The 22,309-nt window shown below is 38.8% G+C and overlaps 4 protein-coding genes across 4 annotated transcripts; 1 reads left to right on the top strand and 3 right to left on the bottom strand.

Annotated features, from left to right (window-relative positions):
• Positions 1-1,876: 1,876 nt before the first annotated feature.
• LOC133722368 (uncharacterized) lies at positions 1,877-4,347 on the bottom strand. The gene is made up of 2 exons (XM_062149256.1): positions 3,756-4,347; positions 1,877-3,653 (listed from the first exon to the last, which is right to left on the bottom strand). Exon 2 carries the CDS (start codon positions 3,145-3,147, stop codon positions 2,203-2,205), a length of 945 nt encoding a protein of 314 aa, XP_062005240.1. The 5' UTR covers positions 3,148-3,653; positions 3,756-4,347; the 3' UTR covers positions 1,877-2,202.
• Positions 4,348-6,698: 2,351 nt separating this feature from the next.
• On the bottom strand, positions 6,699-7,168 carry LOC133722749 (zinc finger A20 and AN1 domain-containing stress-associated protein 9-like). Its single transcript, XM_062149618.1, has 2 exons — positions 7,040-7,168; positions 6,699-6,902 (listed from the first exon to the last, which is right to left on the bottom strand). Exons 1-2 carry the CDS (start codon positions 7,166-7,168, stop codon positions 6,699-6,701), a joined length of 333 nt encoding a protein of 110 aa, XP_062005602.1.
• A 5,663-nt stretch (positions 7,169-12,831) lies between these two features.
• Positions 12,832-18,338, top strand: LOC133720167 (uncharacterized). Its single transcript, XM_062146352.1, has 9 exons — positions 12,832-13,212; positions 13,371-13,996; positions 14,679-14,755; positions 14,854-15,022; positions 15,509-15,597; positions 15,840-16,004; positions 16,135-16,212; positions 16,765-16,868; positions 17,200-18,338. Exons 2-9 carry the CDS (start codon positions 13,390-13,392, stop codon positions 17,303-17,305), a joined length of 1,395 nt encoding a protein of 464 aa, XP_062002336.1. The 5' UTR covers positions 12,832-13,212; positions 13,371-13,389; the 3' UTR covers positions 17,306-18,338.
• Positions 18,339-19,136: 798 nt separating this feature from the next.
• Positions 19,137-22,106, bottom strand: LOC133720168 (uncharacterized). Its single transcript, XM_062146353.1, has 6 exons — positions 21,466-22,106; positions 21,192-21,359; positions 20,913-21,032; positions 20,674-20,823; positions 20,138-20,302; positions 19,137-19,946 (listed from the first exon to the last, which is right to left on the bottom strand). Exons 1-6 carry the CDS (start codon positions 21,655-21,657, stop codon positions 19,461-19,463), a joined length of 1,281 nt encoding a protein of 426 aa, XP_062002337.1. The 5' UTR covers positions 21,658-22,106; the 3' UTR covers positions 19,137-19,460.
• Positions 22,107-22,309: the final 203 nt, after the last annotated feature.

Genomic DNA, 22,309 nt, shown 5'->3' with positions numbered 1-22,309 from the left:
ATAAAGTATTCGGGCCCAACGGGCTTTTATATATTTCAAAGTCTTGAACCGGGACCGGCCCGTAATTTATAGATTTGGGCCCGGCCCGTAAAAACTTACAATTTTTTCTTGAAAACCCGGACCGATCCGGACCGGACCGGCCGGGTCGGGCCGGTTTTTCGGGTTTACGGGCTTTTTTGCCCACCCCTAGATTCAATAGTCTTATGGAAATCAATCTCGTGCCCCGTGCCCGTATAGTACTAGAGCACTAGAATTGTTAATTCCTTTTTTATTTCTCACCAGATAGTAAGATAAAAAAATATAATAGTGATAACGACTTCTCGCGATTAACTATTTACCGTTAAAGATTATGTACTTTAAATAATATATTTGTGGTTTTATGTGGGACTCTAAAAGTCTAAACTTACCTGTCAAATATCCTAAGTGGCCATTAGGAGAAGCGTTGTGCGAAGAAAGTGAAACGGAAGTTGGATTTTTGCATTGTGTGGGTGAAGTGTAGCAAACAATAAAAAATTACTTATAATAGTAATAAAAAAAATTATGAAGAAAAGACATTTTGGAAATAGCTCAAGAACTTTTGGATGAATGTTGAGAGCCTGAGAGCGATGCAATATTGGTCCTAGGGAAATCAATCACGTGCCCGTATGACTACCAAAATCGTTAATCAGTTTTCATTTCTCACCCAAAAGAAGCTAAAAATAAATAGTGGTAACGACTTCTTCCGACTATCACGAAAGACCATTGAAATAATTAGTTTGTTATTGTTAGAAAATTTGGGTTTTCACTTAGTTCACAAGGTACCCTCCAAGTATCTTGAATGAGTTTTAGGAAAAGTTTTACAAGACAAAAATTGAAAGACAGTCAGATTTTGACACGGTGTAGGTGGAGCATAAAAATAATCGAAAATCACTTGCTATAGCACTATGGCACTCGTGAAACCCTAATAGGTGGGGTTCGTCTCAAGTTGGAAGCCGACTATCATCACATCCATCCAGAGGAAGAGGCTATATCATCCACAACACAGCCCCCATAACCGCACCAGATCCTCCCTGGCAATGCCTGCATGCTCAAGCTGTAGCAAATGATCTACTTCGTAGTATGAGTTATCTTTGCAACAAAATATTCACCAAGAGGATGATGATCTGTATAAGAAAGTGCGTAAACCCCAGATCACTGTATGAAATGTAGTGCTGGAAAAGGAAAACCAATGAGAGGCGTGTAGCTAGCTTCTAATGGTGGTTAGCTCCGACACCCACTTTTTGCATTTTCTCATTTGTTCTTTTTTTGGTACCATTATTCTTTAAATAATGGGAATTAAAAAAAAAAACCCCAACAGAAAACGAGAATATATAATTCCAATATTACCTTGCTTTTAGGTCCAGGATATTTATTTATTTCTGTTCAATTAAAATAAAAATGTCTCTATTTTGTCAGAATAAAAAAAAAAAAAAAAAAAACGTGTTAGGTAGAGAGCAAGACAAGCACAGCTGACAGCACTTCTTCAAAAAAATGACAAAAGTACAAAAAGCCTTTGGGTAGTGTGATTAATCATGGCAAAGAAAGTAGCTCTCAGCCATTTGCGGTATGATAGCATCAATCAGTCAAAAACTGAAAACTCATTAGTAAAGGTCGCAGAAAGGGATTGATCCTACTATCTCTGCCAAGAATCAGATTGTTAGGTTTGTTTCCTCATTCAGGAAGAAAGAAAAATAAAAGAGTTCAGGATAATAGTTGACAAAAGGGTTCACAGCAAGCCGTGATTATCAAGAAAGTAGAAACAACTACAAGGGAACTAACTTGGAATCCAGAATTAAACTAGTGAAAATGTCCTGAATGATCGACATGATCAGATTCCGATCATTGTTACTCAATGATATCTGAAAGGTACATTTTATTGAAAGTAAATGGAAGACGATGAAAAAGAGCTGCCAAATGAAGCTTATGATTTCTTGTCAATGAAACAACTAAATTTATCACAATATAGAATCGATTTGTGCTAAACTTCACACCATAATGAATCATAGTAAACTATTGGTGAGTGATAACAGATTTACACAAAAATCCTAATGTACTCACAGTGAAACAAAGAATCTAGGCTGAAAAAGCAAAGCGGAGGAGAAAAAGGTGTGTGACCATAGGAATTGAACTTGAATATGAATGTTGGTTTGGAAAGGACTTGTAACTTGTACAGATGGTGGGAAGTCAAGGCACATATTCACTCTCAATTGTCGGTTGTGTTCGAGTAACCATTGCTGAAGGTGCTTTTGTATCTCCAACTGTTGTCATATGCAAAGCTTCTCCTACATCTGCAGCTTTCTCCATCTCTTCCAAATGCTTCCTTTCCCTGTATTTACGCCCCCAGAGTACCAGGAATGCCAACAATGCCAACAATGCTAATCCACCGAGCACAGACCCAACAATTATCCACGTTTTTGAATTACTCTTCTTCTTTCCTCGACCACCAGGAGTAGGAGTCGGGGGACTTCCAGAGGTGACTGGTGATGGAGAAGGAGCAATGGACGCAACCACTATAGCGAAGTGCCCCTGTTTGAAAGCTGAACATGCATTGCCTGATCCCACATTGCTGAAATTGACAGAACCATCTAAGTCAAAAGTAACACACTTCGCCACGGTGCCATCAGGGGTCGGTTTCACATTCTGAAATTTGATCTTTATGGGATCAACAGTTGCAGTGATATCCAAGTATGGTAAATTTTTCGCTGATAAATCGATAGCATCATAAGCAAGGAGACCCAACACTGGAGCTAAGTATGAATAACCTGGTAATGGATAATACTTCGATGACCAATTGCCTAAGTTCTGGTACACCAGAACAAGCCTCTCCGCATATGGACTCTCATTGACTCCTACTGGGAACTCAAACTCTTTGTACACAACACCTCTCCTGTACAAGCTACCACTCCTGAGCCTCAAAGCTGCAATCTGAATTCCACTCAAATTCGAAGGAACCTGAGCATCATAGGGAACTCCAGTCTTGGGATGTACAAAGGCCCTGTAGGCATAATCTTGAAGAAGCACATCAAGAGCAGGTGCTTGGCCACTGGACGACTGTGCCGAGAGATGAGCCAGCCGTGATAACCATATCAAAACCACTAGCATCGCGAGACTTCGGTAAAGAAGCCCCATCGATGCTTTGAAATGCCAAACGCCCAGCACAATGCTGCTCAAACCAGCTAGGCAAAACCCAATTCCCAGAGGACAAGATGAACCCAGATACTTATACCACCTTGGATCCAAAGAAAGGTAACTGAAATGTGCAATAAATTTCTATAAATTAAGCTGCAAAACCTCTGGTATCAGACTTGTCAATCTCCAACTAATCCAACCAACGGACTCTTAGTAGAGTTTGTGTGTAAAAAGCAGCTTTGAAGGTTTCAACCGTTGCCAAATCTCTTTGGCTTATTCAGAATGCTTTCCCTTTTTCAATTCCTTGTTAAAGAAGCTCTCTCAAAGCCTCAAACAACTTTGGACCACGAATCTTCTTTGCTCAAAAGGAATTAAACCCATGATTCTTCATAAACCCATAGCCACATATCAAACACAAATCAGGAAATTAAAGCAAACCCAGAACACTCCTCCTTCCTCTCCAAACGGTCAAAAAAAAAAACTAAGCAGCTTGATTATCACACCTCCTAAATTCACAACCAAAACGCAAAAAAGCAAAAACCTTTACTCAGTAACAAGGTCAAAAACAAAAACCCAGCTAGCAATTTCACCAGGGTAAGCTAAAATACCTGATCTTGGCTGCGTTCAAAACTCGAGGGCTCCAATGCAGAAGCAATTGGGGAAGAACACCATGCACCTTCAAAACCCCACAATGAAATGCAAATTGAGACCCACAATCAACCACCAAAAAGCGCGTGAGAAGCGAACGCTGTTCAAGAATCCCATCATTCAATTCTCCGCTGGCGACTAGTAAATGGGTAGGTGAAGAAGAAGATTCAGAGCTTTAATGGCGGTCCTCCTCCAGAAATGGTCTGCATTTTGACTAAATCTGAAAAAGGGTCACCCAGAAAAAGATAGCAGCTTCAATTCGACTCCGTAAATGGGTTCGGAATCGAATTGAGGATCAGAGAAGAAGAAGAAGAACTGAATTACCGGGTAAGCAGTAAGATTCGGTTTTTTCTTATAGCGAGAATATTGGGGTTAATAGATGAGGGTATAATGAAACGTAGTGATCCACGGAAGGGTTTAAGGCCCAAAAACCTTTGAAATGGGGGAGAAAAGATTTGAGAGATAAGCTCATAGAGATTTAGAGATGGGAAAAGAGAGAGCGAGCAAGCACTGGTGGAAGTGAAGAAGCGGAACAAAAAGACAGAAAGAATGAGGGAGTGTGAAATTATAATGAACCCAAAAACCCAAAAAAGAAAATTGATATTTGATAGTAACCTTTTTTAAGTTTTTAATCCAATTATCTATAGTCATGTGTATATTATTTATTGTATTATTCATCATTAGGGTTTTATTGTTTTTACTTTAAGATTTGTTTGATTTACAGGTGTGTAACCCCTAAAAACCCCACAGTATTGTTCTTCCTTCTTGTTGTTTTGGTCTTTGCTTACTTTTTCTGGGTTCACATTGTTACCTTTTTTTTTTTGCTCCGTCATATTTCCATCCCCATTCAAATTTTGACACTTATGTTAGGTTACTCAACGATACGTCAAAGTTTACAAAAATCTAGACGGTAGTAATCATGCACAGAAATACTATAGATATCAATTTAGAGATGACTTCGTTTTTTTACACTATTTTGGTCAATTCATAACGAAATAAATACCATAAGCTTTATTATCTTGTTCATGTATTAGATTTTGTGTCATTAACCCCACATAATACTTCTTCCTTTTCACATTATTACCCTTTTTGCTCTATCAAAATTTCCGTCCGACACTGATTTTGGGTGCCTTTTGTTGCCTTGTTTGCCATTACCTAATGTGTGAAATGTCTGCAAGCTCAGCACATACAGAGACATTAGCAGCAATATGAACCAGCATTTGGGTCAACAAGCGAAAACCCCTAGTGACTATACACCAAATAGAAAAGATCCCTAGTGACACTTCATTGCTTTGAAAATGTGAAAGGAGCCAAATGTACTTATTGAAGCTCACAGGCCATGGAAGCTATTAAAGGAGCCAAGGAGGCACATGTGCAGGGAGATATAGGCTCGTGAAGAAGGGTGCAATGGTGGTTTATGCCACACCTCCAAGGAGCCAAAATGATGCTGGAAAAAAGTGCTTTTTTTTTTCTTCAGATTTTGGGGTTTGAAAAGTTCAACACTGTAAAAGTTCGGTGTTCTTGTTTCTTGAGCAAAAGATGGGTTTTTTTTTTTTTTTTTTCAAAGGATGGGTAATTTGTTACTTACTTGTGAAAGTTGTGAAGTAGTCATTCCATAATTTTATTTTATTTCTAATCTCATTGTACTGTAATTTAGCCAACCTTTAATCTCTTTCATGAAGGCCGTTAATACCCATTTCCGTTTCCCAATTAGTCAATAAAGACTAGGTAATATTTATGTGATTTTATTTAACTAAAAGGAAAACAAAATTCCCTAATTGGATTTTCCTAGAATGATTGAATTCAAGAACGTGAAGAGATCTAAGAACAAAACAGTGTCTATGTCTATGTGCAAATCATTTTTGAGTGCATTTGAATTCTCTCAAAATACATTGATTAACCATCACCATTATTAATTCGTACCCATTTTTGCTCCTTAAATTTTGCAATTAACATTCAATTTAGATCTTCAAATAATCATAAAGCCAAATTATTGAGTTTCTTTTTTTATTCGTAGACCATATGTACAAGCATGAGCCTATTAAAGCACTTTAAAGACTGATTGTGGTAGGCTATTATTGTTGCTAGTGAAGAAATTAACAACAAACACCTAACACCTAAGACGATAAACGTTGCATGTCCTAGAACAAATATTAATCAGAATAAAAGAAAAGTCAGAAGATCAAAATTGTTTAGAAGCCGACACATGTTCGCGTCCAACCACTCAATTCGTAACAAAATCATTTTTACATACGAGTTACAATATAACATTCTAGAATCATAAATAGGGTCTTAAAAATAAATAAGGAAGAACAAAACTCAACCCTAGTTTACCATACATAATTCAGAAGGAAAAAAAATTATAATAATAAAAATTATTTCCATAATATGGGTTTTTTTTTTTTTTCTTTTTGGCGAAATTCTATGGGTATATAAGATTCTGTAATAACAAAGCCAGCTCATTATGATCTGACTCATTTTCTGTAATGGTGAAACTAGGGGCCCAGTGTACAGATCACGAAGGCGTACTGGCGCACATGAGAAACCCAAGGTCCTAGTACGAGCGAGAAAGAAGGTGTGGACCAAAATGGAATAGTGGGATGTAAAGCGACCCGGCTCTGGACTCTGGTTCAGTCAGTGCGTAATGACCAAGCTGACCCCTCTTATACGCATCAATTGCGTATGTGCTCCGGCCAAGACAAAACCAAGCTTAACCCACCAAACCCGAGACCCGATCGACCCAATTATCAAATCAGGTTGGGGGTGGCAGGGGGGCAAAAAGATCTAATGAGCACAGCTAAATGAATTGCAAAACAATCTTTCAACGTACCTAGGTATAAGACTAGACAAAGACAATATTAATTGATGCCACCGATCTTTATTTTTACAACAAGTTTGATTATCTAAACCCTCGATTCTAACTTTTCACCCTTGCAAACTGGGTTTTGCTTGGTCAAAAGCTCTTGTCCAGCCTTCTTGTAATTCACACTACATGTGTGGGATTCAGCCAACCTATGCTCTGCACAAAACACTCCACCACAGCGGCATTTTAACGTCATTTGCACCGGCTTAAGTTTCTTGTTGCAATCGCAGCTCTGGCACCTATTCTTTGTCACACCACAAGGGCGCTGATCACTAGTTGCAGTACTTGAAGACGACTCGCTAGCAGAAACAGCGACGACTAGGGTTTTCTCCACTGAAGCGCGCCACCAGCACAGCCCGCGCTGCAGTAGGCTTAATTAGCAAGAAGCTTTTCTTTCAGATACTCCGTGTAGCACTTTGAGCACATATTCTTGTTTGCCGAAGTCCCAAAGAAACCGCAACCTCTTGCACAGAGTGGAGGGGGACAGTCCATGTTGCTTGGCGACTCCATAATTTTGCTTCTGAATTGATTCTCCTTCTTCTTTGATCTTCCTTCGTAACTTTAAAGAGCACGTACAGAATTTCTTGGAGACTTGATGTGGGGTGAGCGCAATTTATATAGGCAAGGGTGATTCCTAACCGAGTTGGGAAATGAATCAAAATTAAAGAATCTACGTAGTTATCAATTGAACTTTCGTTATATGAATATCGATATTAATTTAATTATTTGAACAATCTACGTAGTTATCAATTGAACTTTCATTATATGAATATCGATGGATTTGTATACAAAAAATTTGATTGTCTTATTCGTCCAGAAAAATAAATTGAAGTTTAAGTTTAATCAACCACCACTGGCCAATTTAATAATAGTGGCGAAATCCTTGAAAAAAAGTTTGTTTATGGGATGTTTCGTAATGTATGGAACTTAAAAACCTGTTTTTCCTATGTGATCGAGCAGGGAGATTCTTGTTCACTTTTGCCAATTTCGGGGATAAACGCATTCAACGTGGAGGTTCTCGAGGTTCGGTCGAGCACCCTAGACGTTGGGTGATATAATTCAAAGTGATGATAAGAGGCCTCGATTGCATCGGACAATTCCATGCCTCATAATTTCTTATCATCAATACTAGATAACAGTGCAATACGTACACACACGCACACAGTTCGTTTTAGTATAGCAATTGTTCCACAACACTGCTTCTCTGAACAGAAAATATGCATATATATTTCACACATGCACATACATCCATTGTGGTATTATTGGCTCACCTTAGACCTAAATTTGTTTAGTTTCAAGACAAGAATAAACGTACTCACTACTCCAACTATATATGATCGATTGAAAGGATAAAAATGGATATCTATTAACACTCTTTTGGCAGAAGGGGAAGGGGGTCTTAACCATGACTTCTTAATTAACAACGTACTGGAAATGATCTAATCTTAACTAACAAGCAAAACAGGTGAAAACGAGAGCCAAACAGTGACAAAATGGGGCAGGAAAAAAAAAAGTTGCCTTCTTTGGCTTAGAATGCCAACAACTGCTAGCTTAAAAAAGACCAAAAAGAAAAAAAAAAGAAAAAAAAAAGAGTGAGATAAGCATAACCAGAACAATTGACTGCTTGATCTATATTTTCGGTTGTGCATCGATCAATTGTTTTCTTGGTGCCTTTCCCCGGGTCCGCGGGTGGACCACGCGACAGGACGTACCATTTTGATCAGCTCAGTCAGAAAAAGCATCCTATAGCTAAAATTGAACCTATTACGACTACACAAGTGGTTTTGAGTGTGAAGACTTACAGAACCCTCACACAGAAATTCGATATGGGAAGCAAGCCTTGATATTTCATCATCACCTTCATCAAAACCTTCAGAATTCCTTACATCTAAAAGCTCAAGCTTTTTGCAGTCCCGCAGTATTGTGATAATACTATCCCGTTTAAGGTAAGACTCTATGGCACACAACTGCTTCAGATTTGGAAGAGACTCCACAATTGTATATGCCTCAAGTTCTTCAACAGAGGCATCAACGATTTTTAAACTTGTAAAGTGCTTGCAGTGCTCACTGATCTGAACCAGGATTGGAGCCAAATAATGGTGATACTTTTCCCTCTTGTCCCATGACCCCAAAGCCAACAATGCCTTAAAATGTTCACTCAAGCGGCCAGGTTCGCAGAATATGAATAGTGATCTAATTTTCTTGATGTTGCCACCCAAACACAACTGTTCCAAAAATTTCCACTTTCCAATTACTTCCGGAATAATTCGGGAATGCTTGAAAATCACTAAATCATCAGGCAAACACAGAACCCTAAGGCTGGGACATGCATCAGAAACATATCTCAACGCATCTTCCGTAGAAAACTCAGGCATCTTGAGTTGAAGAGCCTTTCCATTGCTACGATTGACTACCAACTTTATAAAAGCAGTGATAGAGAAACGACTCTTGTCAATTTGGTATTTTTTCTATATATTTATCGTAAAAGGGACCGAAACTCTCAGGTCGACTGTGTTCAATTTCATTACTAGTAAACAAAGGATAAGGTTCAAAGTCTGGAAAATAAAGAGATTGCCAGAACAAAGGATTGAGGCTTAATGTGTACCATGACTTGCAGACAAAAGGGATGGCCAAAACCAGTGACTCCATTCCAATTCTTCCAAAAATATTCGATAAGCAGTCCATGTCTAGTTCCTCCAATCTTCGTGTATCCATCTTCTTAGTCAGTGCTTTCCTTCGTTGAGCAAATTTGCCTCCATGGTCCATATCTCATATGAAATTTGTGAAAACCCTATCCCAAAAACACTTCACTCCTGTGAACTTCGTGAAAACCCTAACCCTAATTAGCCGCTTCGCCTTAATATTACACCGGAGGAAAACTCAGATAAAATAGGTCACATGAGTGGAGTGAGCTGGATTACGCGATATGGGCGGGTACCCGACGTCAGTATATGGGTCATCTAAAGTGGAGTAAAATTATGTTATTAATTGATTGGGCTTTGATCTATGATCTGCTTCTATACGACGACGTCTATGCACATACGGCTTCATCAACTTATGCTGGTTTGAGTAGACTGAAAAGGGACATGCAACTTATGCTGACTTGCTGACTATATGAGTTAAAATGATAAGATTTACAAATCCATTTCTCTACTAATCAACTTATTTACAGTGGGATATCATAATAAGTGCTTACTCTATAGGAATCGGAGAATGGCGTGCTCATGAATTGGAACCGAAAGGGTTAATGCCCCGCCGTGGGGGGATACTGTCCTTAATTGCTTATGTACTAACTCCTAGGCTCCACCTACAGGTCGGTTTTCCGAAGATCAGGACAACTAGCTAGCCTGAATATATCCAAATTGATCGAAGAACCGACTCTTTGCAGTGGCACCGCAGCTTCGCAATGGGGTCATTTTGATTGTTCATTGACCTCCTAAATACCTCTTGAAAAGAGTGGTCAAAGTTTAGGTTTCCTTCCTACAGATCGTTTATTGAACAATATACATGAAAGCAATGAGTCTCGAAATGTGCTTACTTCTTATGTTTATGAAGAAGATTTTAGGGATAGTGTCGGTAATTTACCAAAAGTAAAAATACTAGCTAGCTAGCTACCTCATTATGTTTTAAATTTAACAAGCTTAAAAGATCAAGAAGAGTGGGTATTAATCACTTGCGAAACAACTCCGCCACACATTAAGTCACACTCAACCTCAATGTTACAGGAAGCGGCATTTTGAATAAATTGGAATATAAGTTCATTCGCCTAAATTGTAATACCAGAGTTGAGATTGGATTGAAGCATAAGGACCAAACACGAGTCTAACTCTAAAATTAAATTAAACAAGCAAGTGACATGATAAAGTACTCTATTATTATACATCTCTAGAATTCCACTTCCAAACATGCCATGAACCATCATTTTTCAACCCATTCCGAAATTTGAACGGCTTTAATTAGTTACATTTATAGATAAATATGCAAGTCATAGTTTCTTCGCTATAGTGAAACTGCAGGCATGCATAATAAATTGATATACATACGACATATCTACTCATAGTAGAATTGAAAATTGAAACTTTTTGTGGATAATGTCGGACATCAAAGACTCTTCTGATGAGTCATCTAATATTTGAGTGCCTGAACCCTGAATCTTCCGACCCTCTTTCGTCTAAATTCTAATATAGGGGCCTGCAAACCTAGCCGGCGGAGCTTCCCACCTGTAAATTGGCCATTGTATCTCGTATAAAATCCTATTCCTCAAGAAATTTTGGATACTAAGCTTTGATATTTAGGGGCCTGCAAGACCATATGCAGCATGCTCGTATACAGTGTCCTTAATTACACAGAAATTCAATACGGGAAGCAACAATAAGCTTTGATATTTCTTCATTTATGGCAAGAATGCGGTATGTGAATGCGAGTCCAATGCCAGCAACGTCTTAAAATATTCATTTAAGTAGCCATGTGAATAAACATTTAATACCCACTTAATAAACATTTAATACCCTACTTAATACCCACTGATAACAGTCGAAGGAAAAAAAAGTCCCACTGATTTGAAATCAGTGTGATACTGTTATCTTTTCACACTGATGATTTTTAGTGGCTAAAAAAGAGGTGCCATTGGGGAAATTTCTAGTAGTGACATATCACTAATTTTCTTGAGGTTGACACCTAAATGCAATTGCTCCAAAAATTTCCACTTAATTTCCAACTACTTCCGGAATATATAATCCGGGAATGCTTGAAAATCACCAAGTCATCAGGCAAATTCAAAACCCTAAACTAGGCCATTCGTCTGAAACATGTATCAAAGCTTCTTTTGTAGAAAATCCAGGCATCTTCAGCTCAAGAGCTTTTCCATTGCTGCGGTTGACTACCAACTTTATATAAAGCAGTGATGGAGAAACGAATCCAATCAATATGGTATTCATCTACAAACTTATCGTAGAATGGACCATAGCTTTGAAGTTTAGTCTCAGGGCCAGTTAAAGGAAACGGTTCGAAGTCTGGAAAATAGAGATATTGCCAGCACAAAGGATCAAGGGTTGTTGCATACCATGACTTGCACACAAAAGTGACTGACAGAATCAGTGACCCCATTCCAACTCTTGCAAACACTTTGATTAAGCAGTCCACGCCTAAATTATTCTATCTTCGTTCGTCCGTCTTATCAGAGTCTGGAGCGACGCTGTTCTTGTTTCTCGGCGGCCAGAATAAAGCCGACGACTCCTTCTTCCTCTTGAGCATCAGCCTTATGAACATTGTGGTGTAAGCTGAAACCCTAAGGCGACGTACGTCGACCGTCACTCTCCGAAATCTAATATTTACGCTATAAAAGCCTTCAGGTCAATGGGCTAATATAGTACGGTAATAGGCTTCTTAATTGGTCTTTTTGGGCTAATTCGTTTAGTGGCTTGTGATTATGGTTATAGATTGTATTAATGGAGTAAAAGTTACACCTAAAAAGAGAAATAGTAACACAATAACTTAGCTTATCGTAAAGAAAGAATCATGAGTGAACTAATTTAAGAAGTAAACCATTTTAGAATAAAAAAAAATAAAAAAAAAGGTAAACCACTGTATCAAAAAATAAATAAAAATTAAGAAGTAAACCACGACCCTCCTAGTCAAGAGATTATGCTTTGTCTAATCAGGACATCAAATTTGGAAATGTAAAGCTCCCATGTATCACAATTAAGATTAGGTCAGGTCGAAATCCTAAAAAACTTGACATCAAAGAACAAAACACCAACACGAGACTCTAAAGAAACACCACTTAATAACACAATTTATACAATCAAACACGTCTCAGCCGCTACTCATCACCTTATTTCTCCCTCAAAACTTTAACAAACTATTTTTTTTTTAGGAGTTTTTCAACATTTCTCATGTACATACTAAATTAGATGAATCGAGACATTCTGGTGTCCGGCAATCTTACAACCCAAATCCATGTCTCTCTGAAAAATTCGCACCCGAATGTAACTCGGTTCAAACCAAGCTAAGCTCTAATGGTGATGATGACGACGGAGAGACCAATTGGAGCTACAGGATATGCTTATGTAGTGTCCATGAACTGCACTGCACTGCACTTTATCATTATTATTCATTATTATTTTTCAATGAGTGGGTTTATTGACATTTGTCAACCCTTAAAAATAAAATAAGAAAAGAGGGGGAGACGAGAGAGAGTTCATTCCTCCTCTCTGCTTCATCGTCCTTTAAGCTCGTAGTTGGGGCAAATTCCCCACTTTCTCTTCTCGCGCTCTTCCCTCATTGAGCGAGAAAGAGAACCCCCCAAACACACCCAAATTACGCAAAAACCAATTCTTGAATTCCATTCCCAAACCTACCATCATCAACCTCTCCCACATTTCTCTGCAAGCCCTAGCCTTCCACTCATCATCGCGCAATTCCATCCGGCAATCGCTGCCCTCCGGCCCTCCCAAGATTCCGTCTTGGCAGCGCCGCCGGCGCGATTTCGTCCGGTCCGCGTTTCTCCGATGCCGTCTCTCCCCTGAAGCCCCATCACCACTGCGCTTTCGAAGGTCAGCTCTCTCTCTCCCATTTCTTCGTTTCTTGTTTTCTTGCGGATTCTGCTTTGAATTTCGCCTTTTCAATTCGTTTTCTTGGTTTTTACGAAAGAAAGGATTCATCTTTATTATAATTGGCGATGAATTTGCTTCGAATTGTTTATCTATATTAGGGTTTGGGCGTTTAGGCAAATGGAAGGGCCAGGTGGCAATCATCTGGACTCGTATAGAGCTCCGGTTTCGAGCTCTAGAAGATATGGAATGCTATCTACTTCCAATTTTATTCAGGCACCACTGTCTGCCTTGCTGGAGTACTCGGGCCTTCTGCGCGGCCGTTCCAGTCACCAAGAAGCCGAGTCTTTGATTGGGGGACGTAGCGCTGCCGCGTTCAGGGAGCACCATCACGGTCAGGTGGATCAATCGAGCAATGATGGGGAGGTTTCGATTAGGATAATTGGTGCAGGGGAGCAAGAGCATGATAGGGAAGGGGGTGGTTTAGTAGTTGGACAGTTGAGGGAGAGTAATGATGTTTCCGGACAACCAATAGCTAGGGTGGGCTCTGTTACAGTGGTATCGGAGGAGGGTCAGGGAGATGGTAGAACGGATGTTGGTTCTGGAGAAGGCATGTCACAATCGATAAATGGAAGTGCTGATGGAGAAGCTGGTGATGGTGCTGGGGCTAATGGCAGGGATTCTTCGTACCAGAGATATGATATTCAGCAGGCAGCTAGGTGGATTGAGCAGGTCCTGCCCTTTTCCTTGCTTCTATTGGTGGTCTTCATTCGCCAGCATTTGCAAGGTAAGTGTCTTCAAGCGTATGTTTACTGAAATGAATCATGCTTTTTCTATTGCAAAAGAAAATTAATGGTCACTTGTAGTTAGACCTCTGTTCCACATATTGCTATCGATGACTATTGGCTTGATACTCCTTCCGGGATTTATAAGTGAACAATTCGGTGAAAGGCTCTTTTATATGGTGCCACCTAACCATATTCTGTAGTCTGTTGTGGACACTCAGTGGTAATCTTTCTACTGCCAAGGGCCCATTTCTTGGTTGATGTCTCCCAAGTTCCCTAGGAAGCTACAGTTTGGAAACCCTAGCCAGTTGGCCCTTAACTCAGTTGTATGCTGAACACTGGTTGTAATCATTTCCACCTTGATTGTCAACACCATGTTGGCCCTTACCTCAGTTGTATGCTGACCACTGGTTGTAATCATTTCCACCTTGATTGTCAACACCATGTTGCCTCATCAGTTAAAACTTTGTCAAGTTGACATGTATCAAAGAATTAGTCTGGAATCAACTTTTCTCTTTTGCATCCAAATTTGTTCTTTGTCATTAAAATATTAAAAAGGGCTGCTTGAAGTTGTAGAAAAATGATTCTCATTACGACTATATTTAAGCCAGCTTTATTGGCTATCTTTAGCCCCTTTTCAAATCAAATCCATAATCCATTTTTTTATTCTGCAATAACTTGCAGGTTTCTTTGTTACTATCTGGATTGCTGCTGTTATGTTTAAGTCGAATGATATCCTAAGGAAACAGACAGCTTTGAAGGTATTATTGAAATGCTTTCATTTATTTTTGCACCTGTCATCAGTTTTTGTTGTGTCTAGTGAGGTTTTATTTGTTAAGAATATGATATGTTGGTGCAGGGAGAGAGGAAAATCTCTGTTCTAGTCAGCATCTCTATTGCATTCGCAGTTCATGTGATTGGTGTTTACTGGTGGTATCAGAATGATGATCTTTTGTACCCATTAGTTATGCTTCCTCCCAAAGTTATACCACCTTTCTGGCATGCTGTTTTTATCATCATGGTTAATGGTAATCTTTTTGTCCCAAGTTTTCATTGTAGCTGTTCTTTTCGGATGTTGAACTTTGAATTATTCTGTTTCAAATAGTATTCTGAAGTGATCTTATCTACATATAACCTGCATTATGTGGCACTATTTTTAGGCTAGCAATGAGATGGTAATAAGAACTTAAGTTTTCTATATTGTATATAATATAAGCTCAAATCTCAGCTTCAAAGGTGCTTTTTCACATGTAGTTACCGTTTTCTTGTACAGCATGATTTTTGGTCCTGTACTTGTACTTTTTAACTTTCTGTGGATGCAGACGTGTTTATTCATGGTCAGAGACAGAAACAAATCAGTACATTTATTCTTTACAGAGCATTTTGCTGATCATATATGTCACAAAGCTTTGAAATAAAACCATATTTTTAGATTTCCTCTTTGTAATGCTGTGTGCCAGTCGTAAGTTAAATTTACTGCGATGCAAATGGTCACGTCAATTGGTTATTTTCAGATACCTTGGTCCGGCAGGCAGCAATGGTGATCAAGTGTATTCTATTAATGTACTACAAGAACAGCAGAGGACGTAACTATCGTAAGCAGGTGAGGTAATAAGAAATTAAGCAATAGTTATTCAGAGAACTTCTTTTCTTTTGGGAAAAGACTAAATGAAACAACAGGAACCGGCTGAAGGCACTTCTAATGAATTGGTTGTGATTACTTTTTGCCTTTCATTTGATTGCTAGAACTGCAATGAACTAGGTTTATAAAATTGGCACCCCTCCTTTTCACATTTTTTTTGCTCCATATTTTCTGACCATAGAAGTGCGTGCCTTTTTTTCCAGGGTCAAATGCTTACATTGGTTGAGTATCTACTTCTGTTGTACCGGGCCTTGTTACCAACACCAGTGTGGTATCGTTTCTTCTTGAACAAAGAATATGGTAGTCTCTTTTCTTCACTAATGACAGGGTTATATTTGACCTTCAAGCTTACGTCTGTTGTTGAGAAGGTAGTTTTACTTTAATATAATTTTTATGTTCCCAGTATTTCAATTGTGCAACTTTAATGAAGAATAAGTTCTGCCAAGAGTTGTTCACGTGTCGTTACTGTTTTCTGCTTCACTTGTTGGATGCGGATAGGTACAATCTTTCTTTGCTGCATTGAAGGCCTTGTCACGTAAAGAGGTTCACTATGGGGCGTATGCAACATCAGAGCAGGTAAACTGGACTCCCCCAGTGGTCTGCTTGTATGATGTTTTTAATAGTTTGGTCAACTGGGATTACTGATATATTCTTCAGATTATTGATACAATCTAAAAATCTGTAAACCTGGTTAATGGAATACTTGAAGTTGAGCTAATGTGTAGTCCATGTCCTCTCTTTCGTATCTTGGTGGATTTCTGTTATATCACAGTCTGCCAGGTCTTTGGTTCGACCAGTTGATTTTCTCTCTAAAACCATTGTACTCCACTACTGTGGAACTAAAAGATGGTTTGGTCACTGGTTTGTCCGGGGGTTCATTACCAATTGTAGCATTGAACAAGTAATCCATTTAATTTTTGTTAATCACTATTTGTGAGCAAATGTTACCGAGAAAGCTAATTGGTTGTAGATAAAAATACCGGATCTTTGCCCTAACATTCTGTTACTGTAATACTTGCATTTGGTCTGAGATAGTTCAAGGTTTCGGAGCATTATTTGGTGGAAATTGTCCTTGCATTCGAAGAGCCGGTGTTTCATGCATTCTAAGTTATTGGTGGTGTGCTGCAGGTCAGTGCAGCTGGCGATCTATGTGCTATCTGCCAGGAGAAAATGCATGCTCCTATCTTGCTTCGTTGTAAACACATCTTCTGTGAGGACTGTGTATCAGAGTGGTTAGTTTATTTTTTGTTGTCTAGATTTTACTTTTTTATATATTGCATTTGATAACTGTTTCTACCAACAACCTTTGTCGCATTGGTTCTTTGTTGAAACTATTTTCCTACCTACCAATTATCTTGACTGCAAGCTCTTGATATCAAGATAACATCTTTCAAGAACCAAGTAAATTGGTAATTGTTTGTTTAAAAGATATAGTTATCAAACAACGTATGTTAGATATCTTAGTTATTAGTTTGACAAATTGTTAAAGTTTGTTCAACTTACTTGGGATGGGATTTGATCTGACCTTTCTTTTCGTTTGCTGACGCCACTTACTTTTTTCAGGTTTGAGAGGGAACGGACCTGCCCGTTGTGCAGGGCTTTGGTAAAACCTGCAGATCTTAGATCGTTTGGCGATGGATCAACGAGTTTGTTCTTCCAGCTGTTTTAAGATCGTTCAACTGTAAAAACGAGGTCTGTTTCTGCTTTGAAGTTCGAGTTATCATTTGAAACAGGCATCTCCTCATCCTTGTGACTACACACTGGTATATTCGATTGTATTTTTGCTGTGCCTTGTTCATGATTTACCCCTGGAAAGAAGGTATAACTGAACTGGCTACTGTTCATACAGACGTATTGAGAAAATGTCAAAAAATGTATGTAATTCGCCAATTAAGCAACAGAGAAGTTCCTTTAATCACCATTTGCGTTTATATCTAATCATTTGCCTTGAATGGAATTTTAGAGCTGTCCTCCCCTTCTGTCTAGAACATTTTCCATTATTATTTTTGCTTCTTTTTTGGTCATATTATTTTCCATCCAGATTCTAGATTTGCCATGTTTTTTGGTGGGTGGCAAACGACAATTGTGTAACGTGCAATCTTTCTTTGCTTGAGAGCTAGTTTCTACAAATATTTCTTTGGCATGGCCTCATGTCCACCACTAATTTGTACAGCAAGACCAACTACCACATCCTGTTTTTGGGACCTTTAATTCAGGACATTCCCTAACTTAATGTATATATAGGATGGCTCCCCCTAGCCTTCTGTCCGATCCCATTTCCATGTAACAGTTGCTTGAAGAATTAGCTTCATTGGTCATATTCTGCAAGAGGAACACAATCTCTTTCGCTCCCTCTGGCTTTCCTTGAGCGTATTTGATTGATTTGATCCGCAATATGGTGATGGCAAAGGAATTGAGTTGTGAGGTTGCACCACCAGCTGTGATATCCCACCAAAAACCTTCGCAGTGTCCGAATTTGGAGACCATTGTTGAAGAAGGATCTGAGAGCTTTGAGATTCTGCCGAAAGGAATTGTGTTTCTTCTTCCAGTATTTCTTTCTTTTGTTTCTTACTTCATACTGAATAGACTTGCTGCTTGATGATATGTATGAAATAGGAAGGCAAAATTGTGTGAAATAGATGAGCAGACGACAACGTCAGAATATTTTGCATACAAAAGTTGTTCAAACTTTGAAATTTTCATCTCTCTCTCTCTCTCTCTCCCTGTTCCAACTCCTTGCATGCATGCAAATAATGTGATTTAGTTTCGAAATGGAAATTTCACATGTTTATTCACTGTGTTCTTTCCTAACAATTACAACTTCTACGATGGGTCATTAAGATCCAGCTATTACTGGTCCAAAAACCACAACATATTAAGAAGAAAGAGAAGAAATTACACTTTTTCTTCACTCCAAACAGAAATGGCAATAATGTCAAATTCAGTAACCTGATCACAGTATTACAAATCATTCGTTTCAATTGCAGTAGTTCATTAAACTGAGAAAGATTCCCAGATTCTGAACTCTCAAATGTCAATGGCAATATACCGACGAAGTGCCTTTATCAGTAACATGGCCTTCACCGGATCTCTGTGATTGCTGGACCGTAACTGAACTGGAGTTGAGCTGAAACTCTCATGAACTTGAGACTCGACACCCAAGGAATGGTTAAACCAGCACAAAATTTTTCCCAGAACTGTAAATTTCTCCTTTTATGTTTATAATAGGCAGTGAACGAAATCTTCACCATTCTTTTTCTGCCTTTGTTCAAGTCAAATGATTATATCTCAATTTATAATATCCTTATCACTGGCCTCATGGCCCTCATCCTTTGCTGTAGATATATAATTTTGTTTCTCTTCCAGACACTAAAAAAGAAAATGTTCAAAGATTTCTGTATCAGCACATAAGAAGCTGACAAACTGGAGAGCAAATGAGTGTTTCCAAAGACTTATACATCCTCCAGCTGATCATACCTTTTAGCATACACCAAGATAGCTAGGAGAACAAGAATTTTGTATTGTACCAATTACTAAAAGAATAAGAGTCACATTATTTCAAACAACTACAATCAAATAAGAATTCTGAAACTCGAGAACAAAAAAATCACGAACTGGTTGTACAAGGAAGACATGGACACATTTTTGACTGAGGCACACAGGACACTGGAGACAATCCAACCTCAAACAAAGTATTACATGCACAGATTAATAGTATTGCAGGCAGTGGGAGAATTAATATCTCTCTTCCACCCTCCTCCTCTTCCTCTCTCCAAGAGAAAAAAGGAAGAACAAAAGAAAAAGAACAAATGCTACACTAATCTTTAGGCAGAAGATGCAGGGGGTCTTTTAGTGTCTTCTGCTACAGAATCTGTTTTACTGTCTTCTGCTACAGAATCTGTTTTACTGTCTTCTGCTACAGAATCTGTTTTACTTTCTTCTGCTACGGAATCTGTTTTACCTTCCTCTGCTACAGAAGGTGAGATATCTGAACTTGGTGTGACCTCATTTCGAGAAGCATCATTACTCGCTTGGGGGTTAATGTGGGCAGAAAGTATTTCCTTGGTAACTGGTGTGATCCTAGATGAAAGGTCCTCTGGTGGCGGGGATGGAGGTGGTGATGAGCGCGGAGAAAGGGAACATAGGGGGTAAACTTCTGTTTCTTCGTCAGATAAATACACAACATCTTGCATTGTGAGTTGATGGTATTCTACAACTTCCCTCAGGAAACGGTTCTCTCGTGCATAAACTGAATTCTCACTGGCTAATCGACCCTTCTCAGCCAAAAGAGTCTCCAATTGATGGCGAATCTGATAAAATCAGATAATATATATGTATACATGTTAGAACAATTAGTTCATGGAATCCTCCTTTTCTGAATTATAAACTCTATGCACCATTGAGGAAGCAGAGCTAATGATATACTTGTGCAAGTATGTGCAGTTATGCACAACATGAGAAACAAAGAATTAGACAATGATCCTTAACACATCATACATACCAAGTCATCATCCGCTCGGTTTACTCCCTTCTCACGACTGTCGCGAAGGCGTTTATTTTCTTCTTCTAGTTGAGAACATCTTTCCTTGGCAAAAGCCAGATCGGCTTTAACAGTTTTCAGCTCCCGAAGAAGTAATTTTGCTTTGGCAGCCGTTGCCATTGCAACCTGTGACATAAAACAAATACCGCTTATGCATTTCACTAGCTTTGGTGAAATCTAAGTAAACGTGAAAGACTAATTCATTTCACTGAGAAATGAGATCCAAACCCATAATCAACAGACACAGATCAAGTTTTCTAATCACACATGCAAACTCGATAAAGGAGTTCAACTAAAGTAATGCAAGTCGAAAGGCTAGTATCCCTTAAATAAATCACATTTTCTCCCCCTTCAGAACGTTTATCCATTTATATTGTCGAATTTAGTGCAAAGAACTATACTCATAACAAGTATCAATAGAATTAACAATTTGATAAGTTCAGTAAGATCAATTCAGTCTTGTTCAGTCACACACAAATACATAATTGCCACCTTACGTCGCGAGATGCCTTGATTTGAGTATCAGGACTCCTAGTTTGTTTGTTGCCATAATAAGAAGCCTGATTTTGTCCCTCAGGGTGGTCTCCTCTTCGTTGAATTTGATGTCTGATGTCGGCAGTTTTATTCTCCACAATCGTACGACCTTCCTGAAAAGCAAAATTCACAACACAAATCACACATTGCCCCTTGATCACACTAGACTTGATATGCATTTGTACTGAAGCATTAGCTTTACCTCAAAAGCCTTCTCAAATGTGTCACCAAGATGATTAAGGGAAGTCGTGATTCTATCCAAGCCCTTGCGGAATGCAGGATGTTCCATTGTGTTATCAGATGACTGATATTGTTGTTGAAACTGTCCAAACAAGACAAACTTAGCAAAAATCAGATAACAAAATTCATTATGCATATAACACAAAGATTACATGCTGCATTGCATAAAGATGTTTGTATATATAAATTCGATCCAAATTTCATTATGCATATAACACAAAAGATCAAGTTTGAGTTTCACCTGGTTGGGGCCACTGGAGGTAGTGTTGAGCTGTGATGATCTGATCCCGCCAGACACATCATTTTGCTGAAATTCAGCATCCTCCTCTTCAAGAATGGCCTTGGCTTTTCGAGCCAGAACACCCCAAAACCCGGATTTTGCTGACGAATCTTCATACGCTGCAAAGTCCTGTATTTTCATCCAATTATTCATACATGTCAAAACCAATACCAATAAAATCAGATCAGAAAGATCTGCAAAGATCAAGTAGTAAAAACTGCGAAAACTAATCAACCTTGGTTCGATTTCTTTCATTTGATAGAGCAGAGGCACGTATGGCCTGAGCAGCAAGAGACGAAGAAGCCGAAAATGAATTGGAAGATTGCAGAGGGGAAGCAGATGGATTGATATCGTCCGGTGGGCGATGAACAACCTCTTCTTTGAAAGTAGAGGCTCTTGTCATCCCCTGCCTTCTCCTGTACGCCATTTTTTTTTTCTCTCTAGCTGAAAAACTTGGTCACCTTTCGATCAAAACAAAACAGAGATGGAGTGAAATGAGAATGAGATTGAGATCCCTTTTCCGTCACCGTCACCGGGTTGATAACGACGACGACGACGACGACGAAGGTGGAAGCAACCGATTAACCGCCCCTGTTTTGGGTTGGTGGTGTTGTGTTGTTTGTGTATAACGAACTCTTCCGCCTTTTCTTCACGAAGCAAATGAAAAACCGAAATACGAATGAGAGAAATGAAACGAGTGCCGCAAAATCAGAAAAACAATAGGGCTCGACATTCCCTCCCTATATATAATACTCAACTCCAACTTCAACTCCACCTGTTCCTTATTCCATTCTCTTCGATCTCCTGGATTTTCATTTCCATAACCGTCCATCCAATCATGGCACACACCTTTATTTCACGAAAAAAGAGATTGATAATTGGCGCACCGCTACTCTCATCACATTTTATTCGAAACAAATACGTATAATGTCATTTTTTTTTTAAATAGGGAAATTCACTTGTCGTCAAACTAACACAAATGATCATCGGTTCACTTACTACATACATCAATGATTTGTTAATTCAAATCTACGTTTCGACGAGAATCATATTAAATGTAACATCTTACTACAAAGAAC

This window comes from Rosa rugosa, chromosome 7 (assembly GCF_958449725.1).
Source record: "Rosa rugosa chromosome 7, drRosRugo1.1, whole genome shotgun sequence".
In the NCBI taxonomy this organism is placed as follows: Eukaryota; Viridiplantae; Streptophyta; class Magnoliopsida; order Rosales; family Rosaceae; genus Rosa; species Rosa rugosa.
Note: the sequence above shows the minus strand (reverse complement) of the source record. Positions and strands in the feature narration are given on the sequence as shown.

What these genes read in the sequence shown, in the direction of transcription:
- LOC133722368 (XM_062149256.1), bottom strand. Translation starts at nt 3,147, where the DNA reads ATGGGGCTTCTTTACCGAAGTCTCGCGATGCTAGTGGTTTTGATATGG.
- LOC133722749 (XM_062149618.1), bottom strand. Translation starts at nt 7,168, where the DNA reads ATGGAGTCGCCAAGCAACATGGACTGTCCCCCTCCACTCTGTGCAAGA. An exon ending in ATCTGAAAGAAAAGCTTCTT is followed by an intron (nt 6,903 to 7,039) that starts GCTAATTAAGCC and finishes GGTGTGACAAAG; the next exon opens with AATAGGTGCCAGAGCTGCGA.
- LOC133720167 (XM_062146352.1), top strand. Translation starts at nt 13,390, where the DNA reads ATGGAAGGGCCAGGTGGCAATCATCTGGACTCGTATAGAGCTCCGGTT. An exon ending in CATTCGCCAGCATTTGCAAG is followed by an intron (nt 13,997 to 14,678) that starts GTAAGTGTCTTC and finishes AATAACTTGCAG; the next exon opens with GTTTCTTTGTTACTATCTGG. An exon ending in TTTTATCATCATGGTTAATG is followed by an intron (nt 15,023 to 15,508) that starts GTAATCTTTTTG and finishes GGTTATTTTCAG; the next exon opens with ATACCTTGGTCCGGCAGGCA.
- LOC133720168 (XM_062146353.1), bottom strand. Translation starts at nt 21,657, where the DNA reads ATGGCGTACAGGAGAAGGCAGGGGATGACAAGAGCCTCTACTTTCAAA. An exon ending in AAATCAAGGCATCTCGCGAC is followed by an intron (nt 20,303 to 20,673) that starts GTAAGGTGGCAA and finishes TTTATGTCACAG; the next exon opens with GTTGCAATGGCAACGGCTGC. An exon ending in ACCGAGCGGATGATGACTTG is followed by an intron (nt 19,947 to 20,137) that starts GTATGTATGATG and finishes TGATTTTATCAG; the next exon opens with ATTCGCCATCAATTGGAGAC.